The sequence below is a fragment of the Amblyomma maculatum genome, chromosome 7, assembly GCF_055883805.1.
Source record: "Amblyomma maculatum isolate TAMU_Amacu chromosome 7, ASM5588380v1, whole genome shotgun sequence".
Taxonomy (NCBI): Eukaryota; Metazoa; Arthropoda; class Arachnida; order Ixodida; family Ixodidae; genus Amblyomma; species Amblyomma maculatum.
In genome coordinates, this window is record NC_139350.1 from 144,559,431 (window position 1) to 144,572,336 (window position 12,906).

Here is a 12,906-nt window from a genome sequence, read left to right on the forward strand (position 1 = left end):
AGAACACTTTATTTCACTCATGTTTGTTGTTTGGGAGGATTCAAAATGCCATTGGCTTTCTTGAGTTGACTGACGGCCTTTCTAATAATAGGGTTATGTTCGGGGAAACTCACTTTTTCTTGTTTAGGCGGTGGTTGACTTCACAGCATTTCTGCGTTCCTGTGCAACTCGGCCTCAAGCTAAAATGTCATCAACTTTGACTGCCTCTTTGAGACGTTCAAACATCACTGGCATACTACCCCTCTGGCAGGCTCTGGATCCAGCGATATATGCTGAACACCATATGGAAAGAATGTATAAACTGCCTACATTGCTGGCTGTTGCTTGTCGCGTTGTCTTGATTGTCGTTGGCCAAATTGCTTGAGCTGTCTCTGAAACTCAACCACATGTCTAAGCAAGCACTTGGCTCCCGTTTGAAGAGACCAGGTCAAAAGAAAACTGCCATCGTTGTCCGAGAAAAGCCCACACTCAAGACGCTCAGGACCCACATATGCCTAGAAAACCAAACGTGCTGCTTTACATAGTCACACATGTACAAGCGCACGAAAAAAAAAAAAAAAAAAGAACCTGAGTATCAATTTGGATACATGGTGAGGAACACCTCGGACCGCTTAGAAACAGTGGCTAAGCGCGTCCGCATTCCCATTTAACTTCCCCTTTTTGTATCTTATTTCAAAATAGTACTGCTGTAAAATCAAGCTCCACCTCAGAGGGCGACTGTTCTTCGATGTCTCAGTTTGCAGCCACGCCAGGGGACAATGGTCTGTCTCTACGGTGAATTTGGCCCCTCCAAGATAGCACTGCAATTTTTGAATGGCCCATACAATGCAAGCGCACTCTTTCTCTGACGCGCAATAAGCCCTCTCTCTAGAACTCAGTTTTCTGCTCAGGTAGAGCACGGGGTGCTTATTACCGTCGTCATCTCTCTGGCAGAGAACAGCACCTAGCCCTTGATCACTTGCATCACACTGGACCGTGAATTCTCGGTCATAGTCTGGAGCTCGCAATACCGGACGGCTAATCAGCACAGCCTTCAGGTTTACGAAGGAGGCTTCCTTTTGTTCGTCCCAGACTACATTTGTCGGTTCTGTCTTGCGGAGAGCGTCGGTCAGAGGGCTAGCCAAAGCTGAATAGTTAGGGATGTAGTGATTGTAGTATCCCGTCAGCCCCAGGAATGCCCGAATTTCCGTCTTCGTGCTCGGCCGCGGGTAGTCTGCTACCGCAGAAATCTTAATCTCGCTGGGTTTCCTCAAACCTTGACCTACATTGTGACCCAAGTAGTCCACGGTCGCCCTTGCCAAGCAACATTTCTCGGCCTTTACGGTTAGTCCAGCTTGACGCAAAAGGCTCAGTACAGCTCTTAGATGTACCATATGGTCCGCCCATGAGTCGGAAAAAACCGCAATGTCATCTAAATAAGGCACCGCGAATGTTTCACACCCCTTTAAAACCCTATCCATGAGTCGGCAAAAACAAAATGGAGCATTTTTGAGCCCGAAACTCATCATTGTTGGCTGGTAGCTGCCCGTCGGAGTGACGAAAGCCGCGTATCTGCTGGCGCGTTCAGTGAGTGGTACTTGCCAGTATCCTCCAGTAAGGTCCAGCGTAGTCACATATGCCGCTCTACTGACCTGTTCTACTCTCTCCTCGATATTCGGAATAGGATACACTTGATCCCTGGTGAGAGAATTTAGCTTTCGGTAGTCTACCACAGGCCTAGGGTCTTCACCTGGAGCTTCTACTAAGATCATAGGCGAAGCATATTCGCTTTCCGAGGGTTTTATTACTCCCAATTCCAGCGTGCGAGTTACTTCCCTATCCAGAATTTCTCTTCGCCTTGGAGAAAATCGGTAGCACCTTGATCGCACTGGCAAGTCTGAACTCAGCTCATTATCGTGCTCAGCCAAATCAGTCCTGCCTGGCCTGTCCACGAAGCAGGCCTCAAACTGTGTTATTATCTCGCCCAGATCGGACAGCTGGGATTTCTTTAGTTCTCCTCTCTGCTCCGTCTTTTTGAGAAGCACCTGAGCGTTGCTTTCTTTTCTGCTGAGGCAAATCAAGTTGTCCCCCATCTCCTCGGGAAGGTTTAACATTAGATTTACCACGGCTTCCCTCTGCAAATAAGGCTTCATAAGATTGCAATGATAAATGCGCACTTCTTTACGCCTACCGGGGATTTTCACTGCGTAGTTAGTGTTAGAAAGCTTTGCAACGACTTCAGCAGGTCCTTCCCACTGTACTTCGAGCTTATTCTGCCTTGAACCTCTCAGCAACATCACCTGGTCCCCGATACAAAACGTCCTTTGACGGGCTGACTTATCATAGTACACTTTGGAACAAGCCTGGGCTGACTTCATGCTGGCCTCAACGAGTTCCTTAGTGTTATGTAAGCGATTCAAGAGGTTCAGAATGAATTCTACTACTGTTGGGTCTTCTCCGCGCCCCTCCCAGGCTTCGTGCACCATTCGCAAAGGTGAGCGCAGTGACCTTCCGTACACCAACTCGGCTGAGCTAAATCCAGTGGATTCGTGCGGCACTGACCGCAAAGCGAAAAATGCTGCAGGCAGGCAGGTATCCCATTCGCGCTTGTTTTCATAGCACAGTCCCCTCAGGACTCGTTTGAGAACAGAATGCCATCTTTCTACGCTGTTGCTCTGCGGATGGTGGATCGAGCTATGCACTACCTTAATGCCGCATCGCTCGAGAAATGAGGTGGTGAGGACACTTGTGAAAACGCTACCCTGATCACTTTGGACCTCGGAAGGGAATCCAACTCGTGCAAACACTGACAGCAGCGAATCCACTACACTCTCGGACGTCACCTCGCGCAGCGGAACAGCTTCTGGAAACTTTGTGGCTGGGCATAACATAGTGAGTATATAACGGTACCCTGACTCTGTCACAGGAAGTGGCCCAACTACATCTATTACTAACCGGTGAAACGGCTCGGTAATGATTGGTACTAACACCATCGGAGCTTTCCACTTATCTTGCGCTTTTCCAACCCGCTGGCACGTGTCGCATGACCGTACAAAATTTTCCGTGTCCTTAAAACATCCAGGCCAATAGTATTCTTGCAACAGCCTCTGCTTTGTTTTCCTTATTCCAAGGTGACATGACCACGAGCTGCCAAGGGAAAGTCGCAGTAAGTCTTCGCGGTACTTTTGGGGAACGACTAATTGGTCCCGCTCTACTCCGCGCTTATCCTTGAATAAGAGATACAGCACTCCCTTTCTCATCTCGAAAGAAATATTTTTGCTGTCTTAGTGGCGCAGTGGCGCTCCCTTATCTCCTGTATCTTGGGATCATTGGCTTGCTCCATAGCTAAGTCCTCTCGGGTTCCACTTAAAAGTCTCGTGAGATTACTAGACACTGGCGGCAAGAGGTTACTCTCAAGAACGTCCTCATTCCGCATCTCATCAAGCTCACTTTCAAGTTGACTTATCTGAGATGCCTCGCTCTCAAAGTTTTCTGACCCGCTATCTTCCGCATCGACTACTGTTTTAACTGCCGTTTCCTCCGCTGTGGATTTTTCTGGAATGAGCAGTGTAGCTAGTTCTCGCGCCTTTGAACGTGTTAAGGCTTGCACAACTCTGTCTCCGAAAAGGATGCCCCTCTTTCGCAGTAGCATGTCCGATTTGTTGGAAAACAAATACGGATAGCACTTAGGAAGCTGTCCTGAAACGGCAGCCTCGGTTGTTAACTCGCCGAAAGGGCCCTCGATGACCACGTTCGCGATTGGCAAGCACACACTCTGTCCCTCCACTACCTGGCGGATCCATGCACACTGTCCTGTATAGTCGGAAGGCGACACATACGCCGGATGGACAACATCTATCGTTGCGGCTGAATCGCGCAGTACCTTGCAAGACTTCCCGTTGACTACTAGGTCATGCAGGTAGGGTTCCAAAAGCTGCATATTTTCATCGCAGTCACTGACATACGAGAAAGCAATCTTTTCTTTCCGGCAGTTGACGGCAATGTGACCCTACTCATTACACCTAAAGCATGTGAGCGGCTTCATAGCCTCAAGCTTGTTCTTTGTGTTCTGCGCGTTGGTCACTTCCCCACTTTCCTCACTGCCGTCCTTTCTAGAGAGTTTGCCTGAAGAAGCCTTCCTTTCTTCGTTTCCAACTCTAGCAAAGTACCTTTCCTGACGGTTATTCACACTCAACTTGGGATTGCGGGGCCTATCCACTGCTGGGTTGCTGAATTGTCGGCGCGAAGCATACTCATCAATGAGTTCGGCAGCTTCAGTTGCCGACTTAATGTCGCCTCGGTCCTGTAACCAATTTCTTTCTTTTTCTTGGAGGCAGTTATAAAACTGCTCCAAAAGAATTCGCTCGACTACAGCGTCCCTATCACTGTAGGAATCAGTGCTCTTTAGCCATTCGCCCAAATTGACTCTTAAATTGTACAGGAATTCAGGGTAACTCTCGTCCCTGGACTTAGTAGCATTCCGAAAACGTTGTCTGAACGCCTCGGCGCTAAGCCTATACTTTCTCAGAAGGCAAGCCTTGACCTTCTCGTAGTTGTCGGTGTCCTCCTTGCTTAGCCGCGCGACAACCTCCGCTGCCTCACAGGGCAGAACCGTCAATAATCTCTGAGACCAAGTGTCTCGCTGGAAGGACAGTTTTTCGCAGGTTCGCTCGAAGTTAGCCAGATACAGACCGATATCCCCTGATATCACATATGGCTGCATGTACTTTGACATCTTGAAATCTGCCTCCTTGTTGAGAAGAGGTACCGCTAGCTGGGGACAATTGCCCGACCTCTTGCTCAACTCTAGTTCTAATTTCCGGAGCTCAATTTCTTGCTCCAGCCTTTTTGCTTCTCTCTCAATTTCACGCCTCTTTCCTCTTTTTCCCTCTCAAGTTCACGCTCACGCCTCTTTTCCTCTTTTTCCCACTCTTTCTGCTGTCTGAGTTGCTCCTCCTTTTTTTGTCCGATGAGGTTCCATGCTTCACTGAGCTCCTCATCATCGGCTCCCAAATCTGTGATTGCCTTTATAATCAAGGGTTTTCGTGCCAAACCACTTGTATCAATTCCCAATTCCTCACACAATAGCAACAGTTCCGGTTTCTGCAGCTTTTGTAGGTCCATGATCGCTCCGAGTGTCGGCTACTTCCAAAACAACTGTGCAAACTACCAAACCTAAAGGTGTTTCAACACTCTTTACCAGTTCTAAAAATCTAACCCTGTTCTAGAACCTGGTCCACATCAGAAGAAAAGTCAAGCACTCACCCACACATGCGATCGATGTTCCCAGCTGCTTTCTTGTTGGCCGATTGTTGCTCCTGCTTGTTGCTTGAGATGCCACCTCCGATCACCAGATGTTGTGGCTTGTAGATTCAGATCCACCTCCAATCACCAGATGTAGGGGTTCCCCAGGAATTGAGATTAGGGAAGTGTCAAGTGCTTATGAATTGTCACGCCATCTGGGAGCGGTCACTAAAGGCTTTTTTGCAATTGCCGTCATTGCCTTTTAGAAATCTTTTTTTTTTTCTTCTTTTCCATCTTAATTAACTGTATAGCTGTTATCTTTAAGAAGTTCTGGTACTGCAAGTCCAACTAATTTTATTTTCCATGGTGGTTGTGCATTTATCAGCAATCTGAAAGTTTGCAATTTAGGTGCAGTTTCCTTTAATGGCCATGAGCCATCATTCGTATACACCCAAATTTTGACCAATCAAAACTGCCGTTTTTTGATACCTGGGCCCTTTGGGAAGTTTCGCAACTGGTAGTATTAAAGAGCTCTGATTGATATGTCACGTAGGACTATAGGTAAGACTCAGGTCTACAGTAACTGACCTTTTCCTCTGTGACAGAAAGGAAATCAGTGTTAAAGCCTGAATAGAAAGCTATCGATCCAAGTTATAAACATAAGTTTTAAACAAGAATTTCAATGCCTGTGGCTTGTTTTGAGCACTCAAGTATCAAAAACTGATTTTATTGACTGCTCAGTGAAGTAGCACAAATGCCGCATACCATAGCCCATAGTTAGCAGCAGCTGTTTATAATTTTTTAAAGTTGCATCCTACTAGCAGCATTTATAACTTATGACTCCAACACACATGGCAAAGTTCGTGAGCAATTTTGTCACTTTACATAAGGACAAATGTTGTATTTAGGAACATAAGAAAAAGACGAAAGAACAAGGACTACATCAAATACGTCGAGAAACTACGCAGCAGTTCAGGCTACTAGCAGAAACCTTCTAAAAACAAGCCTGCTGGTCAACACCACTCGCGCTGTAAAACACGCACTGCAAAACGGTGTAAAACATGTGCACATTTGCACTATAGTATGAAAGATCAGCGCAATATATATAACAGAACACTAGGAATTCAAATCTATGTACAGTTATGGACAAAATTTTGCGAGATACCGGAGCACAGTTTTAAAACTGCCTTGGCATCACTAGGTGGGGATATGATATCGTCGAGGTTACGCTGGAGGAATATTAGGCGCATGCGCGTTCTATACACTCCCGCTTGCCAACCTGATAGCTTGTTTCGCATGGGCAGCTGCTTTCTCCGAGCTTGGCCGCGGGCGGCCGCTTTTCACCGCTCGCGTTCGCGAGCCGCCGTACCTGGCGTGCGGCCCGGCGACCATGATAACAGGGGGCATTCATAGCGCCGATCACATTTAATCCTGTTATTTAAAGAAATAAAGCGCTCTTTTTTTTCTATCGCTAATCATCTTAGCCCCTGAGAGTGCGTCCAGTGTTTTTGTAAACAGTCCGCTGTCACAGTTCAGTCGTTCAGTCGTGTCCGACTCTTCGTGACCCTATTGACCATGTCACGCCACGCTTTCCGGTCTCTCACTATCTTCCTAACATCACATAATTTCATCTGCAGTGCCTCGAGGATGCCATCTAACCATCGCGTTCGCTGCCTACCCCTTCTCCGGCGACCCTCAACCTTGCCCAACATCAAATCTTTCTCCAGCGACTCCTCTCTTCTCATCAGATGACCAAAGTAGCTGAGCTTTAACTTTAGAATTTGACCCTCCAATGAGCAGTCAGGGTTTATGGTCGACAATATTGACTGATTTGATCTTCTGGCAGTCCAAGGAACTCTCAAGAGTCTCCGCCAGCACCACAATTCAAACGCGTCAATTCTTCGGCGGTCAGCCTTTTTCACAGTCCAACTCTCGCATCCATACATCACAACTGGAAAGACCATAGCACGAGTTATACGGATCTTGGTTGGCAGACTAATGTCTCTGCTCTTTACTAGGCGGTCAAGGCTAACCATTGCTCTCTTTCCCAGAAGCAGGCGTCTCCTAATTTCATGGCTGCAGTCTCCTTCCGAGGTAATCTTGGAGCCCAAGAAGAGAAAATCTGTCACAGCTTCCACTTCTTGTCCCTTGATGCTCCAGGACTTGATAGGGCAAGACGCCATGATCTTTGTCTTTTTAATGTTCAGTTTAAGCCCAAACTTCTCACTCTCTTCTTGTACGCGCATCAGAAGTCTCTTGAGTTCCGCTTCACTTTCTGCCATTAAAGTGGTATCATCCGCATATCTAAGGTTGTTGATACGTTTTCCAGCAATCTTCACTCCAGCTGAAGACTCGTCCAGACCAGCCTTCCTCATGATGCACTCTGCATATAGGTTAAATAGGCAGGGCGACAGTATGCAGCCTTGCCTCACTCCTTTCTCAATCGGAAACCAATCAGTAAGACCATGCCCAGTTCTGACTGTGGCCTCTTGCCCTTCATACAGGTTCCTGAGGAGACAGATGAGGTGAATTGGAACTCCCATCTCTTGGAGAGCTTGCCACAATCTGCTGTGATCTACGCAGCGAGAAATGGACAGATTGAACATTGATATCTTGGGTATCAGCGAGCTCAAGTGGATCGGAATGGGAGAATTTAACTCCGGCGACCATTATGTCTTTTATTGTGGGCACGAATCCAAGAGAAGGAATGGGGTCGCTCTCATAGTAAACAGAAGAATGGGCAAAGCAGTGCTAGGGTACAACCCGAAAAACGACCGAATGATTTCACTTCGGATACAAGGTCACCCTTTCAACATAACAGTTATCCAAGTCTATGCACCGACCACTACTGCTGAAGAAGCTGACGTTGAGAGATTTTATGCGGACCTACAATGCCTTTTAGACCGCACCCCATCATCAGACGTCGTTTTTCTCATAGGAGACTGGAATGCTAAGGTAGGGAGTGAAGAAATATCCGGAATTACAGGCAAGTTCGGTCTTGGTGAGCCAAATGAAGCTGGGCAGAGGCTAGTAGAGTTTTGTCAAGAAAACAACCTGACCATAGCGAATACTCATTTTCAACAGCACAAGAGGCGCCTGTACACATGGACTTCGCCGGACGGTCTGTACAGGAATCAGATCGATTATATTATTTGCCGACAGAGATGGAGAAGCGCTATACAAGCAGTAAAAACAAGGCCTGGGGCCGATTGTGGCACCGATCATCAGCTTCTTGTTGCCAAGATTAAGCTTCGATTGAGAAAAACGCAGAAAACTAGAAGGCCTTTCAGGTATAATCTGGATCAAGTTCCATTAGAATATGCTGTGGAAGTGGGGAATCGATTTCAAGAATTAGATCTAGAAGACAAAGAGCCCGAAGAGATGTGGACTGATGTTCGTGATATAATACAAGAAGTTGCTACTAAGGTAGTTCCAAAGCAAAAGAAATGCAAGAAAGCAAAATGGTTATCTGAAGAGGCTTTGCAAATAGCTGAGGAAAGGAGGATGGCAAAAGCTATGGGGGAAAGAGAAAGATACAAGGTTCTCAATGCGGATTTTCAGAAAATAGCAAGGAGAGATAAGAATGCCTTCTTGAACATACAGTGCCAAGCAGTTGAGGACAACAGCCAATTAAGGAACACAAGAGCTCTGTATAAGACAATCAAAGATATCAAAGGAAGCTTCTGTGCTAAGATGGGCGTGATAAAGGACAAACGAGGCAAGGACCTCACTGAAGCCGCAGAGATAAAGAAGAGGTGGCAGGAATACACAGAAGAACTGTACAAGAAGGACCCGAATGTGCAAACCCAACATAAGACGGTTGTGGTCACTGATCTCGAGCCGGGCATCCTGAAGAGTGAAGTTGAATGGGCCTTAGCCAGCCTTGCTAAGAACAAAGCTAGCGGAATTGATACAATTCCAGCTGAGTTGCTTCAAAACCTCAACCATGACGCTGTTAACATTCTGCATACATTATGTCAGAAGATTTGGACAACCCTGCAGTGGCCACAGGATTGGAGGAGGTCAGTTTACATCCCCATTCCAAAGAAAGGCAGTGCCAAAGATTGTTCCAACTACCGCACGATCGCGCTTATTTCGCATGCTAGCAAGGTGATGTTGAAAATCCTCCAAGGTAGGCTGCAGCAGTATGTGGATCGGGAACTTCCGGACGTGCAAGCTGGGTTTCGCAAGGGCAGAGGAACTAGAGACCAAGTTGCCAACCTTCGCTGGATCATGGAAAAAGCAAGAGAGTTCCAGAAACCCATCTACTTCTGCTTTATTGATTATGCGAAAGTCCGCTGTACTCGCTATAAGTCTGCTTTGTAATCAATTAGGATTACGATTTTAAAAAAGAAACGCTGTATTTTTATCTTAAAAAACAGGCTTAAATGCGACTGGCCAGTGAACGTGCTCGTCATCATTGGTACCGGGCTGCGTACCGTTTATGGCGGCTGACCAGTCAAATGGCGAACAGCGGCCGCCCACGGCCAAGCTCAGAAAAGGCAGCTGCCCATGCGAAACGAGCTATCAGACAGGCGAGCGGGCGAATATAGGACGCGCGTGCGCATAGTCATCACCCAGCGTAGCCTCGGCGCTATGATATCGCCCCCTAGTGACAACAAAGCAGTTTTAACAGGTTGCTCCAGCATCTCGCAATACTTTGTCCATGACTGTACAACAGTGTACACATGCGCACGGCAGGTGTATATTAGAGTTTTAGTATCGGCCACGACGATTCATATGACACTGATTAACCTGGATATGAATTTTTGTTTCCTACTCACACGGAATGGTTGAATGCATGCCAGCACAGGCACTTTGCAATGTATGAGCCATTCACTCAACAACTTAGTTGTCTTGCCGCACACTTCCTATGCTTGTGGCCTGGCCCCATCTCTTTGAAGCCAGGGTGGTCATTGTATTTGTTGTGCTCTTTTTCACCACAAGCCAGCTATGGACAATGTGTCACTTCGTGTACATGCCCATCTTCCGGCACTATAACTAAAATTCTCTGTGTGTGTAACAAACAAAATATTCGGGTGTGCAGTCTTACAAGCCCCCCCCCCCCCCCCCCCCCCTCCCGACTTTTAAGTGATGTGCAGGGAAATCACTGATTGAGCTCGCTCTTCCAGAATACCATGATTTGAGCATTAAGGAAAACCTTGCTCCTTCTAGTCATAGTCCTCTTAGTGTGTGCAAGCGGTAGGCCTCTCACAAGCTTTTGAGGGCCTCTACACAGTCCTAGTTTGTCCCTTTCATGAGGGCAACTGGGTCCAGCTACTCAGTTCTGTTGCTAATTGCCTCCTTTCAAAAGGAAGATTTTCTCTGCAACTTTTTATCTCTCATGTACCGTGCATGGTTGCTGGATTGCATTTTGTCCCTTCGGCTAGAGCTTTCTCTGGTATAGGAAATTATTTTCTTTCATGCAACACTTCATCATTTCTCATCATCCCACTGCTTGAATTTTCTCCCCGACGTAATGCACTTGATCAGTTCAGTCGCACTGCGATTATATCACTAGTTCTAGTTAGCTTTAACCAGGAGAAATTTGGGGTAACTTTACATTACAAAGGCTTTGTGAGCAGGAGCAAACTTGCATGCACTTCTTTCTCTCAGCATTAGAAGTTAGTTGCACTGTTGACACTTCTTACGTTGCTTGTATTTTGGTCACCATTGCTGATGCTTGGCTACTCGCATTTGGTACCACACCTGCTTCTCTTCATCGGCCTCTCATTAGGGCATGTATTGCCGAACTTCTGACATGATGTTGATGAAGTAGCTGCAACTTCCAGCCTTTACATTTTAATGCAAGTAGGTGCAATTAGTGGGATGACTGTTTAGTGGGCCTGTTGTCTCTTCCTACATAACTTGGCACCAGTACTACTTAGGCCATAAGTAATTGCATACAACTGGCCACTTCCTTTGGTCTCGATTCAAATTTGCATGTTGCACGAATCCCGGCACACATGTGGGAATTCAGCTTTAGCAGGATGTTTTGATGCATCAGTGTGAAAGTGTGTGCTCACAATTGACATTGCCATGTTCACCTTATTACAACTGCACATTTAGGCCCTGGGTACAAAAGAAAATGCTAAGCCAGGATGTGTAGCACATGGGAGAATTGAAATGTTACGTGTTTCTTGCGATGTTAGTGGTGTGGATATGCACTTTATCTGCACAGACTGCCTGCCATGAATATTACATTCATAGAAACAGCGCTAAATGCGAGACAATACACGACAAGGTGCTGTCATGTTTCTTCATTCTGTTGTTCAGTGTTTACATTCATGTTTTCTCCTTGAAGTTTCCGCATGATGCATAACGGTTCTTGTACCTTTTGCCCGATTTGAATTAGTTAGTTCAGCATGTCTGCTACTGAACATCTCACCCATTGGTTGAAACTGGCTCACATTTTTTGGTCTTGCAGCTCCATCTCGATCTACTTGGATACTCTGAACATCTTCATCAGAATCGCCATGCTGCTGGCTGGAGGTGGTTCCCGAAGAAAGTGAACGATGGCAGGAGTGGAAGAGGCAGCAGTGTTTGTCTGCAGCATACTTTAGTCAAAATTTGGCATGTGCAGCTTTCGGAATGAAAGCCTGTCTGCAATGCTGCAATGCCCACTTTACTCAGTTTCCGCTAGAAGGTTCCAATAAAAACAGGAGAACCCACTTCATTTTTCGTTAATTTATTCTGCATGTTGCCATTTTCTTTGGGGAAGAGATAGATAGCTCCCTGCTTGGCACAAAACTTACTGTATTTCTGTAGGCCTTCCTAAAGTAGCCATTGAGCGCTAGTCACTAAGGGGAAGCTCATTGATGGGGGTACATTTTTCTACGGGTATTTCCAAGCTTTGAAGTGTTTTGTACCAGATAACGTTTTAGTCATCTCGATTACTTTCTGTATGCTAGTGCATTGTCACTTTTAAAGACTGAACCAGGATCTCCGGCATACAGTTAAAGAACAGCTGATTTACTCAAGCAAATGTAATATTGCCATGATGTATTGATATTAATCTTATATAAATCAATGACTGACAGTAGAAAGGTATGCATTACTTTTTCTCTTTCATATGAAGTTTGACTTAAATTTTCTGGAAAACGTCAGCCTGAAATGTTTATTTTGCTAGAAGTTTACAAAAATAAAAGGAAAACCTGAAACAGTCCGTGCTAGGGTGACTGGAAGTTTGAGGTGTGAAAACCTGCCTATCAGTGCTGACCAAGCAGCTTGATCTGTTTTGAATTTTTGTTGCAAACCTCAGGGTGAAAGGAACCCTTGTCCTTGCCCCTCCGAAGCTAATGGCATTCACAGGCGCCATGTGAACCTTACTCCGAAACATGGTGTGCTTATGACATACCTACCACAAAATGCACTGATTTCCTGGAAAGGTATGTTACCTATGGGATGATGTGCACTCATTTAGAAACCATCATGGCATGCCAGCATGCTGAGAGACCTTTTCAAGCAAAACTTAGTGGCAAAATCTCGGCCAGATGCTCGAGAGCTTTAGAATTGGGCATCATGTGGAAAAAATCTACCCATGGGGATAGCGTTCCCAGTGCTGCGTTGTCACGCAAAAGAACTGCCACAGTGGTGTAATATTAAAAAACAGAATTCTTAGAAAAGGCACTAATAGACAATGTTTACTGCAGCGGTTCATTTTGAACAGGGGAGAAAAGATGT

At 46.1% G+C, this 12,906-nt stretch overlaps 1 protein-coding gene across 4 annotated transcripts in view; it reads left to right on the top strand.

The window, feature by feature from the left end:
* Nucleotides 1-11,899, top strand: part of LOC146184911 (growth hormone-inducible transmembrane protein) — a 47,593-nt gene extending 35,694 nt beyond the window's left edge. For all 4 annotated transcript variants that reach the window (XM_084609526.1, XM_084609527.1, XM_084609528.1 and 1 more), the window contains exon 7: nucleotides 11,651-11,899. In XM_084609526.1, the coding sequence (XP_084465652.1) occupies nucleotides 11,651-11,735 (85 nt within the window). In that variant the 3' untranslated portion in view covers nucleotides 11,736-11,899. The remainder of the gene's footprint in view (nucleotides 1-11,650) is intronic.
* Nucleotides 11,900-12,906: the final 1,007 nt, after the last annotated feature.